Consider the following 25,026-nt stretch of genomic DNA (forward strand, 5'->3'; position numbering starts at 1 on the left):
CCCTTGGGGATTTTCAGAGAAGGCCTTCTTGCAGGAAGGCCTTCCTGGCACCGGCGGCGGAGGTGGAGGGCTGGCTGGGCACATATAGGTGGTAGCCACCGGGGTGTGGTTGGCAGTGGGGTCCCTAGGTCTTAATACGCAGTTGGGTCACATCAAAGAAGCTTCAGGGCAACCGGGAGTGGGCCTCCACCCAGAGTCTGGAAGGAAGGAGAAGACCACGCCAGGATGTAGAACTTGCGACTTTTCGAGGGACAGGCAGAGAGCGGAGTCATTGTCCCTTCCCTTCTTTCCTCCCCTCCATCCTAGAATGGGGTGGGGTGGGGTGGGCTGGAGAGAAGAGAGGAGAAGGAGGTGACCGAGGGGACTGCAGCTGGGAGGGCGGTAACCAAGGGGAGGGGAACTGGTGGCGTCCCCATCTCGCGGGTTCCGGAACGGCGACGCGCCGGCGCCCAGCTGATTGGAGCCCTTCAGGCCTCCCGCGCCCGACTGACAGCCCAATCCTATAAAGCTTCCTCTAAGCTGGGCCCTCCGCAAACCGGATCCAGAGAGGCTCGTGCCTTGCTTGCTAAGGAACCATGACCGGCCGGGACGAGCTGTCCGACGGGCGCACTAGCAGCAGGGCGCTGGTGCCTGGCGGTTCCCCCAGGGGCTCGCGTCCCCGGGGCTTCGCCATCACGGACCTGCTGGGCTTGGAGGCCGAGCTGCCTGTGCCCGCCGGCCCGGGACAGGGATCCGGCTGCGAGGGTCCGGCGGCAGCGCCGTGCCTAGGCCCGGGGCTTGACCGCTCCAGCCTCGCGCGTGGGGCCCTTCCGCTGGGACTCGGCCTCCTCTGCGGCTTCGGCACGCAGCCGCCAACGGCCACTCGAGCGCCCTGCCTGCTCCTAGCGGACGTGCCGTTCCTGCCGCCCAGGGGCCCCGAGCCCGCTGCCCCGCAGGCCCCCAGCCGTCAGCCGCCTGCGCTCGGCCGTCAGAAGCGCAGCGAGAGCGTCTCGACGTCCGGTAATCAGGCCCGCGCTTTACGCTCCTACCCCGGTCCCCTAGGCTCTGAACCGCGCAGGGGTCACAGACCATCGCCCCACCGCGCCCCTGGCCCCAGCGTCCCAGATTTAAGCGGGGAGCCCAGAGCGAGGCCCCGTCGCTGAAGGGGCATTCGCGGAACTGCGCCGCTTGCCCCTTGCTGCATCCCAAATCCCTGCCTCTCATCCGGGGTGCTGCTCTGTTAGCGATGTGGGACCGCCACCACCTGGTTCCACCACCTGGAACCTTTTGATGAGACCCTGGGGTCTTGGCACCCCAACAACCATCTGCAGAGGGCCTTTTTTTCCCCAGCGCCAGGCGCCAGTCTCGGCCTCTGGCAGCGGTGTGAGTCGGGAAGGCCCGGACCTTTGTTGTTCACCAGCAGCACCGAACAAGGTACCAGGTGGAAACGCGGGCGGAAATGATCAAATGATTGAAGGTCCTTGAAGAGCACGGGGCCTCGAGCCCTGGAACTGTCCGCCCATCGGGGTGCTGAAAAGAGAGTCCCGGGTACCTTGCTCCTCTGCCGGCGCGGCGTCCACGCAGTCCCCCGTGCAGGAGAAACAAGCAACCTCGAGGATTCATTGTAGTTACGCCTAGAGATGTGTTCCTGGCCTACCATTTCCCCAAAGAAATCCTGGCGGGTAGTGGGGAAAGAGAAGGAAGCAATGAAATTCTATAAAGGTCAAGGGCTAAGAAAGCGAGTGGTTTTGGGTGTGGGAGAGAAAAGAAAGAATTATACAAGAAAGGGTGGACTAGCGAAGGTACGTGGTAGAACCTAGAGCTGAGCATCCAGGCAGCCAAGGCAAAAAGAATACATTGGGTCTCTGATACTAAAAGGAAGCATGTCAGATCAACAGGCAGGCACATTTTCGCTCCACTCTAAAAGGACTTTATTTCATGAGCCTCTATATAAGATAAAATGAAACTCCCTATTAGTGTCACTAAAAATGCAAAAACTGTCTTCGTGGGATGGGTTCCTTCTTACAAAACCAAAGGCAGCTAAATCCTACTCTGGCGGCGTTTCTGAAAGTCTGGAGCAGAGCTGTCCAAGAGAAATGCAATGTGATTACATGTTTGATGGAAATTTCTCACAGTCACATTAAAAGTGAAATGAATCTAAATACTATATTTTAACCCAACAATGATCACAAATATTATCATTTTACACATAATCGATACAAAAATATTTTACTTTTTAGGAGCACTAAGTCTTCTAACTCCACTGAGTGATTTATGTTTACAGCATGTCTTGATCTGACTGGCCACATTTCTTGTGCTCCATAACCTTATGTGTCTCATGTCTCATAGGTTGGACAGTCCAATACAGAATGTTTTCATCCGAGTCAGGTTTCTGGTGAACTAATTGATGGATGAGTAAAACTAGTATTATTTAGTTATTTTTGCCTTTATTCATTTTAAAAATATTTTGAGGCAATTATGCTTTCTAGCAATGAATCTCACAATAGTTCTAACCTTCTTTTCCATCTGGACTTTTTGATATAATGGGTATAAAAAGATAAAGCACAGTGGAATGGTTCTTGAATTTTCAAGGGCAACTACAAAGCACACTTGTCAAGAATGAGCCTCCTAGACCCCACCTCCAGAGATTCTGATTTGGTGCATCAGGGAAGGGGTGCAGTTCTGACAAGCATTCTGATGTTACAAGCCCCAGACTTCCTTTGGGAAATGTTGGTGTAGAGGTTAAGATGATGAGGCTGGGGGCAGAGGGGTGGGTGTGTTTGGAAGCAGTGTGGGGATAGAAGGTGCAATCAGTGACCGAGTAGTTTTGGCTTCAGATAATCTGGGATTTGAATTCTCAACTTCACCATTTACTAACTGTGTGATCTTGGGCAAATTACTTAACCATTCTGTGCCTCAGTTTCCTCATCTGTAAAAATAGGATGATAATGATAGCAGTCATTTTGGTGTTTTATTATTATATTAAGAATACTTGAGATAATGTATGGACAGTGTTAAGCACAGAACCTGGGATCTAGTAGGCACTAAAAATGCTAGTTCATATTGTTAACTACTCAAATGCCCAAATACCCATAACTTCAATCCTCACATTAAAATCTAGGAAATAGAGGGCAGAATATGATCACCTTTAAAGTCCTCTTCTTCTTTTTGTGCCAGCAGATGAGGACAGCCCGTCTGAAGACAGGAATGACCTAAAGGTGTCCCCCACCCTGGGCAAGAGGAAGAAGCGGCGGCACAGGTACAGGGCCAGGCAGTCCACTCTGCCTGCCTTTCCTCGGGACACAGCCCGAGGTGTATAGCACCTGCATCTGAGAGTTTATGACCCTGCGTGATGGCAGGCCCAGTGGTCTCCTGGTTGGCAGTAGGAAGGGCACAGAAGCCATTGGGGAAGATAATTCTGCTGTTCCTAGGAGGCTGGGAAAATGCTACAATCTTGCTAGCATTTTTTTTGGCAGTATTTTAAAGACAATTTTGTGGGTCTGTCAAATAGATTTTGTCAGAATGAGCTGATGGAATTCATTAAGAAAGAGCTAAAGAACTGTTTTTGTTTGAATGAAATTTCTGGACTTTACATCAGCTAATCATTCAGAGGTGGGGTGTTCCATTATCATGAGGTGGCTTCTAGGGTGTGAACAGCAGGGGAAGTAGGCACGGTGGTCCTTAAGGCCAGGGAGGCTGCTGTCCCCAGGGGACACGTGCCCACGTGTGTGTTTTGGGGTCCTTGCAGGACAGTTTTCACTGCTCACCAGCTGGAAGAGCTGGAGAAGGCGTTCAGCGAGGCCCACTACCCTGATGTGTATGCCCGAGAAATGCTGGCTGTGAAAACTGAGCTCCCTGAAGACCGGATACAGGTGTCTGGGGTCCCTTTTCTCCTTTCCAAAGACACCACAGAGAACGTGTCATTCCCACATTCAGTGAGCCAATCAGCAGTCCCTTCTCTACAGCCAACACTCTCCCTTTGCACAGAAACTCCCTTAGCTGAAGGCACCACAAGAGCATGTCCCTGTGACCCTCATGCCTTTTTTCATTTTATTATTATTTAGTATCAAATCATTCTTTAAAATCACACGATAGTGTGTGCTGCAACTAGAAACTATATAAAGATATGTCAATAAAAAAAAAATACTGCCTCTCCATCTCAAACCCTGAAAGAAATCAACATAAATGCCTGAGAAGACCTTTCTCCACTTTGTGGAGTATATTGTCTGCCCCTGAATATGTATGTGCATATACACATCTACCTGCATATGTACACACGCTGACATGCATACACAGAATTTTGCTCTTGGTTTTGTCAGAAGATAGTCACTAACTATTTTTTAACAGCTACACCGGATTTCATAACAGTTTCTTATTAACATAATGTTTTTAATGAGAAATATCACCAGCATCCCAAGAGTCTAAGCTTGGAAGGAGCCATTGCCCCAGTGAACTCTTTCCAATCAATGAGAAAAAGCAGGAAACACTGTAGTTGACCTCTTCACACAATGTGGGAAAAGGGAGTTTGATTATTTAGTTTTTTTCATTCCTGATTCTATGGAAACTTCAGTGGACTTGGTCACGCGTGTCCCTACCGCGCTGAATGCCCGTGAGTCCGGACCGCACATGGGCGCCGCTGGGGGCTCCTGGGCGCGCTCCCTGGGGGCGGCTGGTTGGCCCTCGGGAGCTATTTCCTTCAGAAATAGTATGGGATCATGCTCGGGAGAGAAGCTCCGAGCCCAGGGACGCCGCCTCTGCTCCTCCAGGCACCTCTCTTCACTGTCTCTTCTGTGTGCTCTCTGCTTCTCCTGCCTCCAATCAGGTCTGGTTTCAAAACCGCAGGGCCAAGTGGCGCAAGCGGGAGAAGCGCTGGGGCGGCAGCAGCGTGATGGCCGAGTACGGGCTGTACGGGGCCATGGTGCGCCACTGCATTCCGCTGCCCGACTCCGTGCTCAACTCCACCGAGGGTGGCCTGCTGGGCTCCTGCGCGCCCTGGCTCCTGGGTAAGGAAGGGTCCCCGGGAGCGCACTGCTCGAGGTGTTGTAGGAGGTGGGGGAATCCCCGGGGGTCCCCACCGAGGCAGCCATTTCCAAAGCAAAGCAACGTCAGTTTACTGAGATTCAGGTCCAGAACCGTTCTTATTATTTTTAATTAATAACAAAGCTTGCAGCATCTGGACGGTTGCCTCATTTTTCACAGAGATTGTCTAGGCTATGTGGAAGTCTCACCGGGCTATGCATGCTAAATAATTTGGGATTTAAGGGTGAAATGACATCATTGCATTATGTGAAATATGTTTCCCAAGTGTTGAATGCTGTTAGAATTTTTAGAAACCGTACAATTTAGGGCACTTGGTAATAGGAAACAGGGCGGTGCTGAGCAGCGACCCCTAGAGACAGTGAGCCCCTCCATCTGAGTCAGGAGAGCTGGCCCCGGGCTTAGTTCTGTCATGAACAACCTGCCGAGTGGCTTTTCTGTCCCTTGGATTTTTCGTGCTTCAACAGTCTCCGCTGCTGAGGTCCAAACTTCGCTGTTGGGCACTCTCAGGATGCTCCACCCTTGTTGCCCTGTTTACTGTTGCCAGAAACCAGCAGGCAGGGATCGCAGATTGTGGGAATGAGTCACAGATGAGTACCTCCGGGCATGGGGGGACTAGTTAGGAGGATCATGGTGGCATTTTAGGTTTAGATGGAGGAAGTTTTTTGCTCACCGAACAGTTTTTGAACAGCTACCAAGCTGCCCTATGCTGGGCACTGGAGGTTCCAATCACAGATATGTCTCGACTTTGCTCTCAAGGGCTGAAACAATAGAGGGAGCATTGTGGGCAGTGACCCAAGCCGGCTCATCTGAAATTACACAAGCAGGTGAGGAGGTGGCTTACTGGCATCCACCAGACCGCAGCCTTGGGGAAAGTGGGCCCAATGCCAATCACTGTCATCCAAAACAGCTTTGCTGGATGTGACCCGGGGTGAGACACCTGCTTTAAACCCCTAAGGTGGGAGTTACCTACCTGGCTTTCCTGTAGGCCCCAGAGATAGACTGACAAGGACAATTCTAGTGGGATTTAGAGAACAATAAGAAGGACACTTACTTCATTGCTGAATTTAAATTTATATTTTTATTTTTTCCTTTTTTTTTTTGCAAGGGATGCATAAAAAATCCATGGGGATGATAAGGAAGCCAGGAAGTGAAGATAAGTTGGCAGGACTCTGGGGCTCTGACCACTTCAAAGAAGGTTCTAGCCAGAGTGAGTCAGGACCACAGAGAGGCTCGGATAAAGTGAGCCCTGAGCATGGCTTGGAAGATGTGGCTATCGACCTCTCCAGCTCTGCCCGGCAGGAGACCAAGAAAGTGCACCCTGGGGCTGGTGCTCAAGGAGGCTCCAACTCCATGGCACTGGAGGGGCCCCAGCCAGGGAAAGTGGGAGCCGTATGAGACCCACAGGTCCCACCGTCAAAGGCTGAAAATGTGCATATTCCTCACTGGCATTTTCCAAAAGATAAAAATGGTCCAAGACATATACTCTCAGTTTGATTTTCTTCTGACACTGTCAAGATAAAATGCAATGCCACTTGCTTTAAGAGGACAGATGAGTGACCTAGGGAAAATTCTATTTCATTCTAGAATGGAAATGGTTCCTTAATGGCACTTTAACCAATTAATTTGGTGCAAAACTTTTGATTCTCTTTTGTAGCTTGAGCAGGGGGGCCCGAAGTTCAAAAATGATTTCACTGCTGGGCATCATTTGAGATGTGTGGTTCAATATGCTATACAGATGAACAGGTTAGGTCTGATGTCCTCATTCTCAATTAGGAAATATAAAATTCTTTAATCTCCAGAAGAATCTGATATCATTATAGTGAAGACTCCATACAGACACATGAATGAATTATATTGTCTTTACCTTGAACTTGGCCTTGGATATTTCAATTTTCTTGTTACGGGGTAATTTACGTTTTCCTGAGTGTCACTTGATAGGCTATTTATATTGGAACTCAAAGAAAGCCATACTCTGGGCGCTTCTGCATTTCCTTCAAAAATAGCATGGGATCACATTTAAACAATTGTTGGATAGCTGGAAACAGTGTTTTTAGGTCAGACCAGGCTTTTGGTCTTTTACAATTTTTGATTGAAAGCACTTTAGTGACTTGGATTTTGTAAATGTTTCCTTTCCTGCATTTCCTTTGCCATTTCTTTATTATTTAAAAATAAACATTTTGTGGTGTGTTTGCTTCTCAAGGCACTCCCTCTATTACACACATACACATCTCCACTATCTCTGATCCCAGTCAGGCTCTCCCTTCACCCCTTCTCAATCTGGGGACACGTGACACATTTTATTTATTCTTCAGGCTGCAGCTCTTATCATGTGTTGCTTTGTCAACTCCTCTGGGGCAGCAGCTGTGTCTGACTCACTCTTTGGAGTTCAGAGTCCAGAGAGATACCTTCTAGTTGATGGGAAAATGTGGTGCTTCGTGAAGAAGGAAGGGCAGTGCAAGGAAAGTGTGGAGCTGCTCATTGTGAGGGCTTTCTCTGGGAACTGGCACAGTGATCTGTCAGGCCAGGCTTGGTGGTCCCATCTCTGCAGGTAAGAAAACAGAAGCTCTCTCCCTTTGGCCAATTTTTCTCATTCTATGCTAGTTCCATACTGTTGGGAAAATTAAACATCACCAATTCCTTTCTGTAGCAACAGAAAATGATGAGCCCTGTGTTCTTGTATTAATTCTGGCTACTAGAGATCATAACTGAGGCCTGAGACTGCATCCATAATGAGCAGTTGGCATGAACTCTGGAAGTTCTTCTGTCTTTCCTGTTTAAAGACAGCAGCCCTGGCTCCGGGCTCTGGGGCCACACAGGTTCTGCCTCCCAGAAGGTTCTCAACACGTTTCCTCATGTTTACTCCTTGGTTGTTGCTTCCATCCCTCTTCCTTAGCTTATCCAGGATTGAGTTTGGGAGAGGGAACCAGTAAGCTGTGCAACTTATATACATCACACTTAGACAACACGGGCAGCCACTAAAATTGTAACAGTAAGCCGTATTTATTAATGTGAAGTGATGCTGACAAAATATTGCTGAGTAAAAAAATCCCTAAATAAAAGAACAAAGATAGAAATAAACAAATATGTAAGGCAGAATGAAAATGAAATAAATAACCTTGACAACTAGTTCTGCATACAAAATATACAAGTAGTGGACAAATCTCTATGTAATGTTACAAAGGAAAAGGAGAAAATAGGAAGTGGCACAAGACAAAGGGGCTAGAAGCACTAAAGTAAAAATGGAAAGATGCTTTCTTAACATAAGGAACTCTTCAATATGGCAGATTAATATTTTATAATGTATACATACTTACACGTGTGTATATATACACATATAATGTAAGAGCATAGTCTTTGAGGAGACTTTGCCACCTCTAGCCATGTGACCTTGGATGGGTTACACTACCTTTCTGATCTGTCGGTTTTTCAACTGTAAAATGGGGATAACAGCAGAACACTCGTTTTTCTGAAGATTAAATGAGATGACATGAGTAATGTACTTGGCTCAGTTTCTGGTGTAACTGAGGAAGGAGCAAATTAAATATTTAACTATTATTACTGTAATTATTGGCATTTCTATTAATGTCAAAGTTCAAGTGAGAAAGTTTGTTATCATTATCATTATTTGACAATATGGGACCAACAAAAGACATCATGGAATATTAGCTTGTTGGAATGGTCTGCAACAACAACTCAAGAAGAACTCTAGGAACACAGCAAAACGTCACCCTAAGGGCAGGGCCCGGTGTGTCATTGGGCTGCTCTCTCTCTCTGACTGTGCAAGGACCAGGAGCTCAACTGGCCATGCCCCACAGAGGACCACCACTGCCCTGTGTGACTAGAGTCTGGAGATAAGGACTTTGAGCCGCTCAGGAACATCATCAGGAATCCAGGACTCAAGCTTGTCCCCGTGAGGTCACTGTAGGCTCCTGAAGTCCAGACATCACAGTGGAGACCACTTACGGCCACACTTCAAAGAGTGAACTCCCACCGGCAAGCAGACCCCCCTCTCACTCCTCAGTGGTCAGCACTGCATGTCACGCTGGGGCCTAAGCCAGTCATCACCAGCCAGGTGGGCAGAATTCCTTGTTTGGTTTAGTCCAATCAAAATTCACCTCTGGGGCTGGGTTGTGGCCGGCCCCTGTTATTTTGCCCATTAACTAATGTAATTTGGCCCCTTTCAACAGAGAAGAAAGAAAGGGGTATGATTGCTGACCAACTAACCAATAGGTCATCCCTATACAGGAGATAAAGTAGTGCGTGTGTGATATTAAGAGAGAAAACAAGAAACGTGTGCAGAAAGATGAAAAAATAGATGAAAATTCTTTAAAATATTCATAAAATTTTTCAGATCATGGACAAATGTATACTTTGAATTTTTAAATATGTTCTAAGTTTTGTAAAATTCGTATGTAAAAATAAAATAATTTTTATTATTAACATTATTAAAATATTAACACCGCTTTCTCAATATAGGGTTAAATTCACATGAGACAAAAATGCTTTTAAAAAATATCATGTGAAAGTTTTTCAGGATAAAGAGTTCACATCTTGCCAGTGACTCCTGCGTGGTTCTCACAGTGACAGTCTGAGGATGAAGAGGCCAGTAGCATTTTACACATGGTCCTGCCAGCCCTCACTCAAATCCCGCAGCACGTCAGATTGGAATCTGGCCACAGACTGACAGTAGGACTGAATTGTTTCCAGTTTTCAAAACTTTGCCAGCTGAAATGCAGCTGTTAAAATCTAAAAGGAGATTTCAAAAAATTACAATTGTAGTAAGGCGAATTTGGAAACATTCCTAATAGGAACCAGTGTTAACACTCCTGTCTCTGTAGCAGCAGGAGGCAGCAGCTCAGGACTTGAGGACATTCATGAATTAAGGTGATATTTTCAGAAATGACAGAAGAACAAGATATAACAAATAATGCTTTTTCCTTAGGTTTAATCATATAAAAACAATATATGAAAACACAAATTGTTTTCTGTGGCCAATGAATCATGTTTAAATTCATTATCTCTTTGCATTCTCAGAGGATGAGACATTGGGCTGCAGAGACATGAAATGAACCTGCTAAGCCGATTGTCAAATGGATGAGAAACTCAGAGCCAAGGATCAGGAAAACACTCTTAAAGAACGAGGTGATGGCTGAGTCTGTCCCAGGCCAGTGCTTTGATAAGGCTGTGATTGATCATCACAGCGGGATAGCATTGGCTGGGGGGAGGGGCGGGGGGGCGGGGAAGAATGGACCCATGCAGCAGGAAAAGGAGCAGGCAGCACACACAGTGTGGACACAAAGCTGGTGTGGCTGACACCCGGGGAGGGCTGGCTTTTTGGTAAGTTACTGGGACAACTGTTTGTCCATATGGGAAAACATACAATTGGACCTGTACTTCACACCTTACAGGAAAACACTTCCAAGTAGATTAAAGACATGGTGTATATGTTTGGTGTGTGAAAGGCAAAACTATAAAACTTTCAGATGTTTTGATTTAGAAGATCCTTCAATTATCCCCAAACTGTGGCTTAAAACAATCATTTTAAGCTCACAATTGTGTGCATCTATTTCAGCTAGGTTTGCCAAGCCACAGTCTCTTGTTCTCTCTCAGCCCCACCTTCCCCTCTCTTTCTACCTACATATATACAAGAGTTGTTGAGAAATACTCTCCGTTTTCCAGTGCAAACTTCTGCTCCTGGAGGCTCCTGTTCACTGGACTTTGCAGGAGACACACAGGCTCCCCAAACCCTGCTGTGGTGCCTGATGACCTTCAGCCGAACCCTGTAATGCTGCTAAAGTCTGCCCCTCTGGAGAAGTGCTCAGGTAGCATTGTTCTGCCTCAGGAAGCATGCCAATTTTCCTGTGTCATCCTCGATGATCACTGCTACCAGACTTGCCCCCTGCAGGGCACCCTGATGTGCAAGGAATTCAACAACCTGGGAGTTGAAAGTGTTGTTCTTCCAAGTTCAGTGTGTGCTTTCCCGTATCTGTTACCAGCTGATGAGAATAAACCTGCAGTCATGACAGTTAGGTCCAAGTGACAGGTGCAGAAAACTGCTCCTACAGAAATGCCCCTCCTTATTTAAGAGGCTTTGTCTATCACTCGGAACTGCTTCTACGCAAGATTATCTGTTGAAAGGGAAATGTCATACCAGGGCATTGTTCTGACTTTTCTGGACTTCCTCAACCCAAAATGCCTTGAAGAAAAAAAAAAAAGACACTGAGGGTTAGGGGAGGGTCTTACTCTGTCTCCAGGCTGGAGTGCAGTGGCACGATCATAGCTCACTGCAACCTCTACCTCCTGGGCTCAAGTGATCCTCCCACCTCAGCCTCCCGTGTTGCTAGGGTTACAGCGTGAACCACTGCCCGAGCTACTTCCAGCTCTTAAGAGTTCACCCCAGGCTGGCTGCCCTTTTCCCCTCTTTCCATCATGAGTGACACACGGGCATCCCCTTCGGCCAGCGTGGCTGACCCGCGCCTGCCTGGGCGCTCAGCTCGGCACCCATGTGAGTTCACAGCCTGAAATTTTAAGCGGAGGAGTTTCTGTGCTTTTCTGCCCTGGTCCCTCTTACTGACCCTCTAAGTCACCAGCTGTGGTCGTCTCCTCTTTGACCCCTGATCTCAACCCGGGTTTTGAAATGTGTTTGTTCACGTAATTGTCTGTTACCCACCCTTCCTGTCATTGCAGAATCTGTTGTCTCATACTGACATTTTAGGACTTTTTTTCACTTTCTTCTGTTGAAGATCACCTACTAAAAAGGAGTACTTCCTCCTTTTCATTCTTTCTTTATAAGAATTAAATTTTAGGCCGGGCGCCGTAGCTCAAGCCTGTAATCCCAGCACTTTGGGAGGCCGAGACAGGCGGATCACGAGGTCAGGAGATCGAGACCATCCTGGCTAACATGGTGAAACCCTGTTTCTACTAAAAAATACAAAAAAACTAGCCGGGCGCGGTGGCAGGGGCCTGTAATCCCACCTACTCGGGAGGCTGAGGCAGGAGAATGGCGTAAACCCGGGAGGCGGAGCTTGCAGTGAGCTGAGATCCCGCCACTGCACTCCAGCCTAGGCGACAGAGCGAGACTCCGTCTCAAAAAAAAAAAAAAAAAAAAAAAAAAAGAATTAAATTTTAATAGATAAATTAAAATTGTATATATTTATGGTGTAAGACATAATGTTTTGGAATGTGTATACATTGTGGAAGGACTAAATCCAGGTAATTAACATAGCATTACCTCACAAAATTTTTTTTTGTGTGTGGTGTGAACACTTAAAATCTACCCCTTTAGTGATTTCGAGTATGTAATACATTGTTAGTAACTATAGTCATCGTGTATACAGAACTTAAACTCATTCCTCCTGCAGAACTGAAATTTTTTGTCCTTCGACCAGCCAGGTTGCCTCTTTTCTATTTCCCTCTTTAACACAGTCAATTTTGTGCAGTAACTAAACTGGGAAGTGGAGGAGATTCTGGGATCTCCTTTACTGTCCCATTAGGGAGCCCTTGGAGGGCCAGGGATTCTGTAACAATGACCAAGGCGAAGCCAAATATTGCACAGGAGTGTGTGTGTGCAGGGGTTTGGGGGCGACATTCCTTTTCCCAAGTAATGCAATGAATCTTGCAAGAAATTTCTGCATGGTACACTTCTCTGCCCCGGATCACATCTCCTCAAATATCTCTTACTCCGGCCATTGCCACAGCAACTGGTCTTGCTTCCTGCTGTTAAATTCAGTTTAGTCTAAAGCTGCCTCCTTACATATTTAAGTCTGGCCAACAGGTGTCTTTGTACATAGTAAACTATAACCTAACTGGATGTGTAAACAGGCTGTAACCTACTCTCGTGCCAATCACTGAGATTTTGGCCAATCACAGTGGGCCAACTGTTCAAACTATGTTCAAATAAGTCATCAAGCTGTAACCAGTCCAACTGTTTCTGTACCTCACTTCCATTTTCTGTGTGTGACTTTCCTTTTTCTGTTCGTGAATCTTCTTTGGCCATGTGGCAGCACTGGTGTCTCTCTGAACCTATTCCGGTTCAGGGCTGCCCAATTCACAAATCATCCTTTACTCAATTAAACTCTGTTACGTTTAGTTTGCCTAAGATTTTTCTTTTAACACTGCCCTGGGGCTTCTCTGACTTTGAGATGTGGACGTCTTAGGTACCCCTGCTTGGTACTTCCAACTATGGACCCTGAAGGCCTTCCTAGAAGAAGTCCATAGCACACACAAGGCAGCCGGTGACCAGTCAGGGGAGTTCTTGTGATAAATTCTCCTCCTTTGCCTCTGTGATGGAGACCTCTGAAGTCATTCTACGCAGCAACATGAAGATCCTGGTGGTACCCAGCCCTGGTTGTCCTTGGCGGGACAGACTGGAGAAGGAACACTTGCTGGGCGTTCTGCCCATCCCCTCTCCCACTCCTCAGTCCTTCATCCTCTCCCAAGTCAAGGCACCTGCCCACAGGCACACAAGACTGGGAGCAGGAGCGGGACAGGATGCCAGGGCCAACAACCCCAGCCATGACTGAATGCATCACAGAATCTGAAAGAACTATTATGACCTAAAGTTCCATCTGTACACACAAACTGGTTTTACCGAGTTCAGTTTTGTAAACAAAGTTTGAATCCAGTGAAGTAGCCACTTTTGTGGATTTAGATGATATACAGTCACTGCCTCAATTAAAAAAATGATTTTGGGATTTCTTAGACATGGCCTGAAATTACTATGAGGGTCAATTTTTCAGTGTCCCCTTGTATTTCCATCAATTTTTACTCACATTTTTGGAGTTGTATTATTAGGTGTCTGTAAGTTAAAAACTTCTAGATCTTCCTGGTGAACATTTATCATACAAAGTTTCCCCTTTTAACTTTCTTGCATTTTGTCTTACTTTGCATTTTGTCTGATATTTAATTCATATTTATTTGGTAAATATTTTCTATACTTTTACTATCAACATTTCTAAATATGTTTTAGGTTTAGGTTTGTCTCTTGAGGAGTATGTAGTTGAGATTTTGAAAATCCGTTCCAAAAATCTTTTCTTTAACTAGAGAATTTACTCCATTTATATCAATTATAATTGTTGACATTTAAATTTTATTTTAACAAATTTATTTTTTGTATTTGCAAATGTTTTTTACCCTTTCTTTTAAGTCTATTTCTCTTTTTTTTTTTATTTTTTAAACTGCTCAGTTTTCTTACCCCTTGTCTCCCTCTACTAGATTACAAGGTATATATCTGCTTCTATTTGTGGTTAATCTAGAAAATTTGACATGCATATTGATGTAAATGTAAAACTGTCCTGAACATTCGAGGAATTATAGGATGCCACTTTTGATTTCTTAATTACTTTCTACACTCTTGTTAAGGACTTTTCTTTTACCTTGTTTTTTTCTTAACCCCATGATGCAGGCGTTATTGCTATAATTTCATATCACTAATGTTTCTTTAGATTTACCCACAAGTGTAACAATTTCCTTGCTCACTGTCTTTCCATTGCAGGCACACCACCCTTATTATCCTCATTTGGGGGATAATTTTTCTTCTTCTGGAAGTAATCCTGAAGTAATAGGGTGAAAAACCTATTAGTTTTTGTTTGTCTGAAAACGTATTTTGTGCTTGTTCTTGAAAGATGATTTCGCTATTCAAAGTTGACAATTATTTTCCTAAAATACCTTAAAGATTTTACTCAGCTGTCAGCTGTCAGTCTAAACACCATTCCTGTGTAGGTAATCTGCCTTCACTCTCTGACTTTTTAAAGACTTGCTGCTTATCTTTGGTTTGTGACAGTTTCGCAATCATGTGTTGAGGTGCTGCTTTCATTTTTATTTAGGTCAATTGGAATTTGTGTATTTTGGTTTGTGACAGTTTCACAATCATGTGTTGAGGTGCTGCTTTCATTTTTATTTAGGTCAATTGGAATTTGTGTATTTTGGTTTGTGACAGTTTCGCAATCATGTGTTGAGGTGCTGCTTTCATTTTTATTTAGGTCAATTGGAATTTGTGTACTTCCTGAGTCTGAGTATTGTCTTTCATTAATTCTAGAAGTGTTGCAGCTTTTAATTCATTGAATATTTCCTCTCCCCATTCTCTCCTTCTAAAACTCCAAATGTTTTTATCTTTGTGTGTGCGCGCATGTGCATGTGTGTGTGGTGTGTGTGCGTGTGCTGTGTGCGTGCGCGTGTGGTATATGTGTGGTGTGTGCATGTGTTTGGTGTGTGTGTGGTGTGGTGTGTGTGCACACGTGTGTGTGGTGTGCACGTAATGTGTAATGTGTGTGACTGCGTGCGTGTGTGTGCACGTTTGCTCACAAGTGTATGTGTGGTGTATGTGAGCACGTGTGTGTGTGAGCATGCCCATGTGTGGTGTGTGTTTGGAGTGTGCGTGCGTGTTGTGTGTGCACGTGCGTATGTGTGGTGGTGTGTGCGCATGTGTGGGTGTGTGCCTGTGTGTGGTTTGTGTGCATATGGTGTAGTGTGGGAGTGTGTGGTGTGTGCATGTGTGTGTGTTGTATGTGTGTGCGGGTGCATGTGTGGTATGTGTGAGTGCATGTGTGGTGTGTGTGAAGTGTGTGTGTGGTATGTGTAATCTGTGTGTGGTGTTTGTGCATGTGTGTGTTAGTGGTGTGTGCAGGTGCGTGTGTGTGGTATTTGTGACCACGTGTGTGTGTTGTGTTGTGTGTGTGTGTGCTGCGTGTATGTAGTATGTGGGGTGTGTGTGTGTTGTGTGTCTGTGTGCGCATGTGTGTGGTGTGTGTGTCTCAGTGATGTGTGCGTGTGTGGTGTGTGCATGTGTGTAGTGTGTGTTGTGTGTGTGTGCGAGTGTATGCAGTGTGGTTGTGTAGGTTTGTGTGTGGTGTGTGTGCATGCTGTGTGATTGTGTGTGGTGTGTGTGTGTGTGGTGTGTGCGTGATGTGTGCATGTGTGTGGTGTGTGCGTGTGTATGACGTGTGTAGTGTGTGTGTGGTGTGTGTGTGTATGACGTGTGTAGTGTGTATGTGTGGTGTGGGAGAGTGTGAGGGTGTTTCTGGTGTGTATGGTGTGGTGTGTGGTGTGTACGTGTGTTGTCTATGCATGTAGTGTGTGTGGTGTGTGCATGTGTGTGGTTGTGTGGTGTGTGTGCGTGCATGTATGTGTGTTTGTGTGGTGTGTGCATGTGTGGTGTGTGCGTGTGTGGTGTGCATGGTGTCTTTGTATGTGCGCATGTGTGTGTGTGGTGTGTGGTGTGTGCGTGTGTGTGGTGTATTTGGTGTGTGCGTGTGTGTGGTGTGTGGTGGGTGTCTGTGTGTGGTGTGTGCGTTTGTGTGTGGTGTGCATGTGTGTGGTGTGTGTGTGGTGTGTGCGTGTGTCTGGTGTATGTATGGTGTGTCTGTGTGTGTGGTGTGTGTGTTTGGTGTGTGCGTGGTGTGTGTGTGGTGTGTCCATGTGTGTGTGGTGTGTGTATGTGTGTCTATCCCATGCCCCATGTCTTGCATCCTCTTTTCTAAATTTTCTTTCTTTTTTACTCTATGCTACAATTTCTATTTAATGGGAAAATTTAATTAATTCAGTTATTACTGATATGATGTATGGACATATCTCTTGATCTTATTTTATATTTCCCAACTTGCCATCCTTGCTTGTTCCTTCCCCACTCCACCCTTTCCTATTTTGTTTCTTTAAAATTGACCAATTTTTGTTCCATTTCTTTCACCAATGGTTTGCAAATCACATACTCCTTTTAGTTGTCTAAGAATTATACGTAAAATTTAAACATACCAAATAAACATATGTCTCTAGCACTATGTAGAGTTAGCCTGCATTTATATCATTCCTCCACCCAGACAAAAACTTTTGCATGGCTTTACTTTACTTCTACTTCCCCCTGTTCCCCAGCCCAAAATCCTGACGGTTTCCCCAGAGCACCTTCCCAGTGCTCCCAGCTGCCCTCTCAAGCCACTTCCCAGGTCTGGCTGCCGTTGTCAGAAGCTACTGGACGGGAAATCTACCAAAACGTCAATGCCTACTTGCACAGTAAGTCCAGGATAAAGTTAATTCTAGTTAAACTAATGTGAAAAGAAAACCTCAAAGGGTGTTCCTGACTATATCCGTCAGTTACAGTTTCTGCCTTGAATTCCAACCTGTTTGCCTGCTACCTGCCAGGGGTTCCTCCTCAGAATTTCTCTTCCACCAAGGGATTTGCGTTTTCCCAATTTATTAGACCTTTAAAGGAATCTATCTATCTATCTATCTATCTATCTATCTATCTATCTATCTATCAATACACTTCCCGTACCCCGTCCTCCGTCTTGATGGAGTATGTATCTTTGCCAGGGCGAAGAGATTTCTCATGTCCTCATCCGGAATTCCCCTAGTTCAGGACTATCACACTGCCCTGGCCATAGTCAATCTGTGTTGATTTAATTTACTAAGGAGACAAAGGCTATTCTGAGGGAGCTCATTATTAGGGAAATGCTCCTGGGCTTCCTTTGATGGCGATGTGATATTAAGGAGTGCGTGAGTTCTTCTGGTTGGCTTGTCCTGTGGAAGACTTGACAGATTGCTTCGACAGGCTGGAAAGCAGCATCAGTTACAGCACCAGGGGGCAGTGTTGGCCAGCTTTACAATTTCTCAACATTCAGCCCGGTGAGAAATTTAACTAATGCTATTAGTTCCTCATCAATAGATACACATCCTCTTGGGTCCCCGCTGGTGTTTTCAGGGCTGGGGCCGTGTTTAATCTCTCTTTGGGACCCACAGAAACTGGTCCCTGAGAAAGTCATTTCCAGCCCTAGCGATCAGCACCTTTGCAGACAAATTCCTCCCCTGCCTGTGACCTCTGCTCAAAGCTGTGACCGCATCATAAACCTTCACCCTTGAGTTTGAGCTGAGAGGCTGGGAAGTCCAAGAAGTTCCTGAGGGCGTAGACAGAGATGCGATGGCAGTTTTAGTGGCCTTTGCCTTCTCAAGACAGAGCAAAGGGGCCGACAGCTCAGATCTAGCCAAAGGCTATTCCCTGGTTTCCCTCTCCCCCTTGTAGCCTCTTATCATGGAGGGGTCAAGAAACCAGGTGATTGCTGCAAAACAAGCACCCGGGCAATATCTGCGCGACTGCTCAAGTAGTGCATCTGGCTCCAAGATCACTCAGGGGACAGGATGGGCCACCAGCAGACAGCAGGACCCCTGGCCCTGCGTGTGTGTGTGGGGACGGGTTCAGGCTTCTGCTGGACAATGAAACCACAGGACAAAGCCATGAGGGCAGGGAGCCCCTGGTCTTTCGGGTGCAGTGGAAACCCGGGTGCAGTGGAAACCCTGCTGCTGCTGTGCCTCTGCCTGGGTGTGGGAGTCTGTTTCTCCAAGTACAGTGTTGAACTTGGGACTATCCCTTTGTCCTCTGGACCATAAGCCTCCTCCTCTAAGCTCCACACTCTAGTTGTCACTCAAATTCAAACTAAAGCAAATGCCGAGTTCTAGCTGAGGATACATTTCCTAGCTTCACCTCTCAATTTTTAGTTTTATGCAAGTCAGAATCTAAACCTTCCCAGGCAGAGCTGGCTGCCATTGTCAGAAGCTAGCTTATTGGAAATCTACCAAAATGTCAATGCCTGCTTACACTTACGTCCAAGATAAAGTTAATTCTAGTTGAACCAACATGAAAAGAAAACCACAAAGGGTGTTCCTGTCTATATCCCTCAGACATGGGCTTGGGTGGCTATGTCTCTGCTCCAGCCCTAAAGTAGTGTAAGAAACAGCAGTTGTCCCTGGCCCAGAGTGACAGCTCCCCCTCGATGAGGGTGGGACAGTTGTGAGCCAAAGAAGACATTGAACAGAAGGAAGGAGGGCAGAAGTTCTCCAGAGCCAGAGTCTGGTGGTCCTTAGGTAAATCTGTGGAGGGTCCCACACTGACAGAGGCTGTGATTTTAGGAAAGGAGAAGAAACTCTGGCTATGAAGTCTGGCATGTCCTTAATGGGACTCATACACCTCTTGGAATTTTAGAGCTCAAGGATTCAGAATTTGGATATCATTGGTTCATTTTGCAGATGAGAAAACTGAGGCCTAGAGATGTCAGGGGCCTTGCCACGTGGCAGGTTGGAGGCAGAACAGAGGGTAGAAGCCAGGAGGGGATCTAGGCCTTTCTCTTGGCTCCCTGTCTAGTGCTATCTGTACACTCAGGGGGTCCATGAAGGAGGAAGCCATTTTTGATCCACACAGGAGGCAGGATGGTGGCCACAGCTCAAAGTTCTCAGAGCTTTGCCCTTGGAGTGACCCCAAGATGTCCCTGTGATCTCAGAGACTTACGGCTCTCAAGTAGCACTAAAAGTGACACCTGGTCTTGAGCGAGAGCAGGCAGTAAAGCTATGGCAGTGGGGGACCCCCAGGAGAGGCAGCTTGGGAACGGGGAAGGGGACGTTGGCATGTAGGGAGTCTTGCGGTGCCCCTCTTGGCCCTGCAGGCCTGGCAGTTAGGGGACTGGTTCTCCCAGGTGTAAGATTCTCATGGTATCTTCCTTGACCACTGAGGGCTGCAAGGGGTCTTGTGGGGAAGTCCTTTCTATGGGTGGATGGATGATGTCCCCAGCCTTGCATGCTCATGGATGGCTGGGGTGAGTGATTAAGAGTTACCAGGATTTGTTGCTGCTGGAACTGAGTTACCATGTTGCTCGTGCTGACCAGGAGCTGGCCCCACCACAGAGCCCAACTGTTCTGCCTCCTGCACCACCCTCAGAGTGTCACAGAGCATAGCTGCCTGGTCGGGCATCCTGCAGCCCCAGGAAGGATGCTAGACAGTTGCTGGATTGTGCTCTCACTTCCCAGCTCTTTTTGTGCTTGTGGCCACACTCTCTTGTCCCGTACTTCACTGTGTGTTGTTGGGTTGACCCCGCAGGGTCGGGGCGCACTGCACATCTGCAGGGCTTGGTGCACAGTGCCACAGTGCATGAGGTTATGGTGTGTTGCAGCCATATGGGATCCTCTAGCCCCTGCTGAAGCAAATGTATGCGCAGACTCCACATACCTCATCATCACCCGGAATTCGTGGGCACATTGAGAAACATGAGCCCAAAGGGAAGGGAGCCCTGTCACCTTGTGAAGCTGCTACCAGGGCAGCCCTGGAGATATAGCTGAGAAAGCTCCTTATTTTTTCTTATGCAATTTTTTTTCTAATCCCCTTATGTATAGGTAAGCTTGCTTAAAAGAACTTTGGGTGGCCTGGGAACTTCAGGACGCTTCACCAATTACCAGAGGAAGATAAGGCCTGCACAAAACCAGAGCAAACCAGAACCGGTGGCCCCTGCCACCTTTAGATCATTGGCATGTCATTATAATGCTAAAGTCCCCACTCACAGAAGAGAATCGCTGCCACTTTCTGCACACGTGTCGTATGAAGAGCATATTCATGATCCGCACCTGTGTGTCTGAAGTTCCTCCCCACACAAGCTTACATAGCCCCTGCCCCACATCTAACCCTGTAACATTCCCCAGCTTCCCACTGCTCTGGAAGAAGCTGTCTCTAGAGCAAGTGCTCTCTCCTTCTCCATGCCTGGCTGGGAATAAAACCTGCTCGCCCTTTTCCCCAATCTGGTGATCTTTCTTTGTAGCTGATGCAGAGTTGAGAAAGAACTCAGTGTACTGGTGACAAAGCCAATGCCAGACTCCCAGCATGTGGGTCCTGTACTTGCTCTGAGCTCTGTCACGCTCTTCTAAATTCTGTGTTTTGGTTTTACTCTGCATTTCAGCTATTTGAACAGTGTCTGTCCCTCCCCAATTTGAATTGTGACCTGCTTGCTTGCAGGGACCATAACCGGACCATCCTTGTCCAGCTGACAGCCCTCAGCTCTTGGTGGTGCACGTGGGAGAAGTTCACAGTTTCTTCTGAGTGTCATTGGAAAGAGGTGTGTGTGTGGGGTCACAGAGACAAATGAAGAGAACAGGAAGAGGGAGAGATGGAGGAAAGAAGAGGAAGGGAGGGCTTTACCAGCTCTTTGGAGACCACAGAGTGCACAGGGAGTGTGTGGGGATCTGTTATCAGCCAAGACTGTTTCTCGAGCACCCGAGCACTGCAACTCTGGAGTAATAGGCATGGCAGGAGCTATGAAGGTAAATGGCGAAGGTGGTGTTGGTGGGCTCTACCCCTAAAGCTGTTAAGTTAAGATGCTCTGGAGGCTATGGCTCTGCTACCTGCTAGCTGGTGGTTTCGGGTGAGCTTCTGTCCTCCTGCTCATTTTCACACATGTACAGTGAGGGCAAGAGCATTCACTGCTGCGGGTCGTAGGGTCAGTAGTCACAGCTGTGCTGGCATTTCTGGCCTAAACATCAGTTCCGAGACAGAAGCGAAGCCCGGATTCCCAAGACCCTACCTCCCAAGCCCTTCGTGTGTCTGCAGCCCCTGCCTGACAGCATCCGGTGTTCCAAGGTGAGCTCTCCTGAAGTTGAGGCCACGGGCTTCTTGGGGAGAATATGTGACCGGCACTGCCCTTATAGCCTGCTGCCCTCTCAACACCTCTGAGGGCCCTCCGGGATGCAGGGCCAGGAGCGGGTGCAGTGGGGTGGAGTTCAACCTTGTGCTTGTTCTGCGAGAGTTGATGACTGGCTGCCAGGAGGGAAGCAATGGGGACGACCTTGGCCTGGGCTGTGACACTCAGAAGGAAGGTCTCAAGGTCACCTCTAGGTAACTCGGGCAGCAAGAAGTGCAGTTCTGCACCACCTGGTTGGTTCTGACATGTTTGGTTCTGAAATGATCACTTCTTCTTATCCAACCAGAAAGAATGAGGTAGTATTTATTTTAAAACAGAGTTAGTTCTATGTACTTTTTTTCATTGCACTTGTAGAAGACCTTAGAAATGAAGGTAGTGGGAAGAAGGAGCCATCGCCATGCACTCTCCACGGGGTGGCTGTCGGTGTTGGGCCCAGTCACAAGCAGCGTAGCTGGTGTCTGTTCTCTCACAGAGCTCCCTCCTGGTAGGAGGACTGGGAAGATAAACACAGAGCTAATAAGTAAGAGCCATGGAGAAAAACCAAGTCAGGGGTTGAGACTAGGGAATGAGGGCAGAGGTATAACTTTATGTAGGTGACAGGGAAGGAAGGGCTCTTCGATGGAATGGATGTTTGAAGGCACCTGAAGGAGGTGAGGGTGAGTCTCTGTGGACATCTGGGTGGAGCATTCCAGGCAGAAGGGACAGCGTGTGGCGGTCATGAGGCGGAAGCCTGCCTGGTGATGGGAAGGACAGGAGGAGGCCAATGTGCTGGAGCCCCAGTGAGTGAGGGAGAGCAGAGGAAGAGGGGACGCTGGCTCAGGGAGGGCAGCGCTTCTCTAACTTGAATGCACATGCAGCTCCCCTGGGGGCTTAAGATGCAGATTCTGAGGCAGCAGGTCTGAGATGGAGCCTGGCGTTCTGCATTTCTGCAAAGTGTCCAAGTGATGCTGCTGGCCCATGGACCACACATTGAGTAGTAAGGCTATGGCCGGTGGGCCAGGGAATGATGTGGCCTTTGTTTTATTTATTTATTTATTTATTTATTATTATAATACTTTAAGTTCTAGGGTACATGTGCATAACGTGCAGGTTTGTTACATATGTATACTTGTGCCATGTTGGTGTGCTGCACCCATCAACTCGTCAGCACCCATCAACTCGTCATTTACATCAGGTATAACTCCTAGTGCAATCCCTCCCCCCTCCCCCCTCCCCATGATAGGCCCCAGTGTGTGATGTTCCCCTTCCCGAGTCCAAGTGATCTCATTGTTCAGTTCCCACCTATGAGTGAGAACATGCGGTGTTTGGTTTTCTGTTCTTGTGATAGTTTGCTAAGAATGATGGTTTCCAGCTGCATCCATGTCCCTACAAAGGACACAAACTCATCCTTTTTTATGGCTGCATAGTATTCCATGGTGTATATGTGCCACATTTTCTTAATCCAATCTGTCACTGATGGACATTTGGGTTGATTCCAAGTCTTTGCTATTGTGAATAGTGCTGCAATAAACATACGTGTGCATGCGTCTTTATAGCAGCATGATTTATAATCCTTTGGGTATATACCCAGTAATGGGATGGCTGGGTCATATGGTACATCTAGCTCTACATCCTTGAGGAATCGCCATACTGTTTTCCATAATGGTTGAACTAGTTTACAATCCCACCAACAGTGTAAAAGTTTTCCTATTTCTCCACATCCTCTCCAGCACCTGTTGTTTCCTGACTTTTTAATGATTGCCATTCTAACTGGTGTGAGATGGTATCTCATTGTGGTTTTGATTTGCATTTCTCTAATGGTGGCCTTTGTTTTAAGGAGACTGGGGAGCCCTTGGATTGCTCTAAGCTCCAGAGCAAGTTCCTCTGACTTTTGTTTAAAAGGAATTGCACTGCTGCTGGTTAGGCTGTCAGGGGCAAGGGTGAAAGCAATTTGAAGCCTACCGAATAATCCTAAAAAGAGATGGGTGTGGTTGGGATGGTGGCAGGAGAGGATGGTGAAGGGGGAAGAGGTTAGTGGTGCAGGTGTTCTGAAGGTGAGCCACAGGTTTTGCTGACAGTCTGCACGTGGAGTGTGAGGGGGAGGAATCTAGGATGAAAAGGGTATCAGCCCAATGAGCAGGAAAATGCCATTTCCATTCACTGACACAGAAGATCTGTGTTGCGGGGAAGAATCCCAGGACTTGGTATGTTTCAGATGTGAATGAGACATTTGAATACAGGACTGAGATGTGGAGGAAAGGTCCAGGCGGGAGGTGTCAATATGAAAGTCAGAGATTAGAGAGCTGGTTGCTGTTTCCTAGGGGGCAGGGGAGAAAGGGGGATTTGAGGGCTGAGCGCCTGGGCACTTCAACACTTGGAGGGCAGAGAGAGGAAAGGTACCCAGTACAGGGCACTGAGAGGCAGAAGTAAGTGAGTGAAAGAACCATGCATTTTTCAGCTTCAATTATTGTATCAGTTACCTACTACTGAGTTACAAACCACCCCAAAGTTTAGTGGCTTAAAACAACAATGTATTCCTTCTACAATTCTGTAAGTGGACTGGGAGGTTCCTTTGTATCCCGGTCGTTATCTGGGGTGACTCGTGAGGCTGCCTTGGCTGGGGCGGGAGCCTCCACATTGGCCTTGTTCCTGTCTGGGATTTGGTCCTGGCTGTGAATGCGGCAGCTTCATCCTCTCCCTCGGTCCCTTCCTCTGGAAGGCCAGCCCTGCTTCCTCACAGTTCGCAGCTGGGTTCCATGGGAGGACAAGCTGGGGCTGCAGGGTCTCTCAGGGCCTCCACGTGGAACTGTCAGAGCATCCCTCCCACCAGGTTGTACTGGCCAAAGCAATACAACCAGCCAGGGTCCTCCTCTGGACAGAGCAGCGTGCCATCACGTGCGGGTATGGGAAGGAAGAGTTGGTAGCCATCTATGTGACCACTTGCTACAGTTAAGAGCTTTCTCAATTTACAATTTTACTACTCACCGACCTCTGCCTCTCAGTGCCCTATACTGGGTGTCTTTAATATTCTATTCAAATGGGAACTTAGGCCAAAGAGCTCCCCACTGGGGGCACTGGGTATTAGTCTTGCTCTTCCCTTAGCCAGTCGAATGCTCTTTAGTAAGCCATTTTATTTGTTTGGGTTCAGTTTCCTCATTTGTTCCACCTGGAGTTTGACAGTCGGTGGGGGTGGACAGCACTAGATAAGTTTTAAATTAAGTAGACTAGCCGGGTGTCGTGGCACACGTTTGTAGTTCCAGAAACTCAGGAGGCTGAGTCAGGAGGATCGCTTGAGCTCAGGAGTTCCAGGCTGTAGTGAGCTATGATGGGAACCACTGCACTCCAGCCTGGGCTACAGACCCTATCTCTAAAAAAGTATCATAAATAAATAAACAAAGGAGAAAATGCAGGTCAAGTGCGAGCACTGTGCAGGGCATGTGTTATGCTAGTAGATGTCCCTGATTCTCCAGCCCTTAGGTACACTCCTGTCTTCTCTGGCAGACAGCAGCATTCCCCAGCAGGGGCTGGTGGCTGGCCCACGCAGAGGCTCCTCTAATGGCAGGCTCCTCCCCTCTGCAAGCCCTAC

The 25,026-nt window shown here is 47.2% G+C and overlaps 1 protein-coding gene across 3 annotated transcripts; it reads left to right on the top strand.

Annotated features, from left to right (window-relative positions):
• Positions 1 to 575: 575 nt before the first annotated feature.
• Positions 576 to 12,057, top strand: VSX1 (visual system homeobox 1). Of its 3 annotated transcripts, none has more exons than XM_073008285.1 (5): positions 576 to 999; positions 3,160 to 3,238; positions 3,728 to 3,851; positions 4,802 to 4,982; positions 10,699 to 12,057. In XM_073008285.1, exons 1-5 carry the CDS (start codon positions 576 to 578, stop codon positions 10,803 to 10,805), a joined length of 915 nt encoding a protein of 304 aa, XP_072864386.1. In that variant the 3' UTR covers positions 10,806 to 12,057. The 3 variants fall into 3 exon arrangements, with proteins under 3 accessions (XP_072864386.1, XP_072864384.1, XP_072864387.1); XM_073008283.1 differs by lacking the exon at positions 10,699 to 12,057 and adding an exon at positions 6,125 to 8,497; XM_073008286.1 differs by lacking the exon at positions 4,802 to 4,982.
• The last annotated feature ends 12,969 nt before the right edge of the window (positions 12,058 to 25,026 follow it).

The sequence above is a fragment of the Chlorocebus sabaeus genome, chromosome 2 (assembly GCF_047675955.1).
Source record: "Chlorocebus sabaeus isolate Y175 chromosome 2, mChlSab1.0.hap1, whole genome shotgun sequence".
In the NCBI taxonomy this organism is placed as follows: Eukaryota; Metazoa; Chordata; class Mammalia; order Primates; family Cercopithecidae; genus Chlorocebus; species Chlorocebus sabaeus.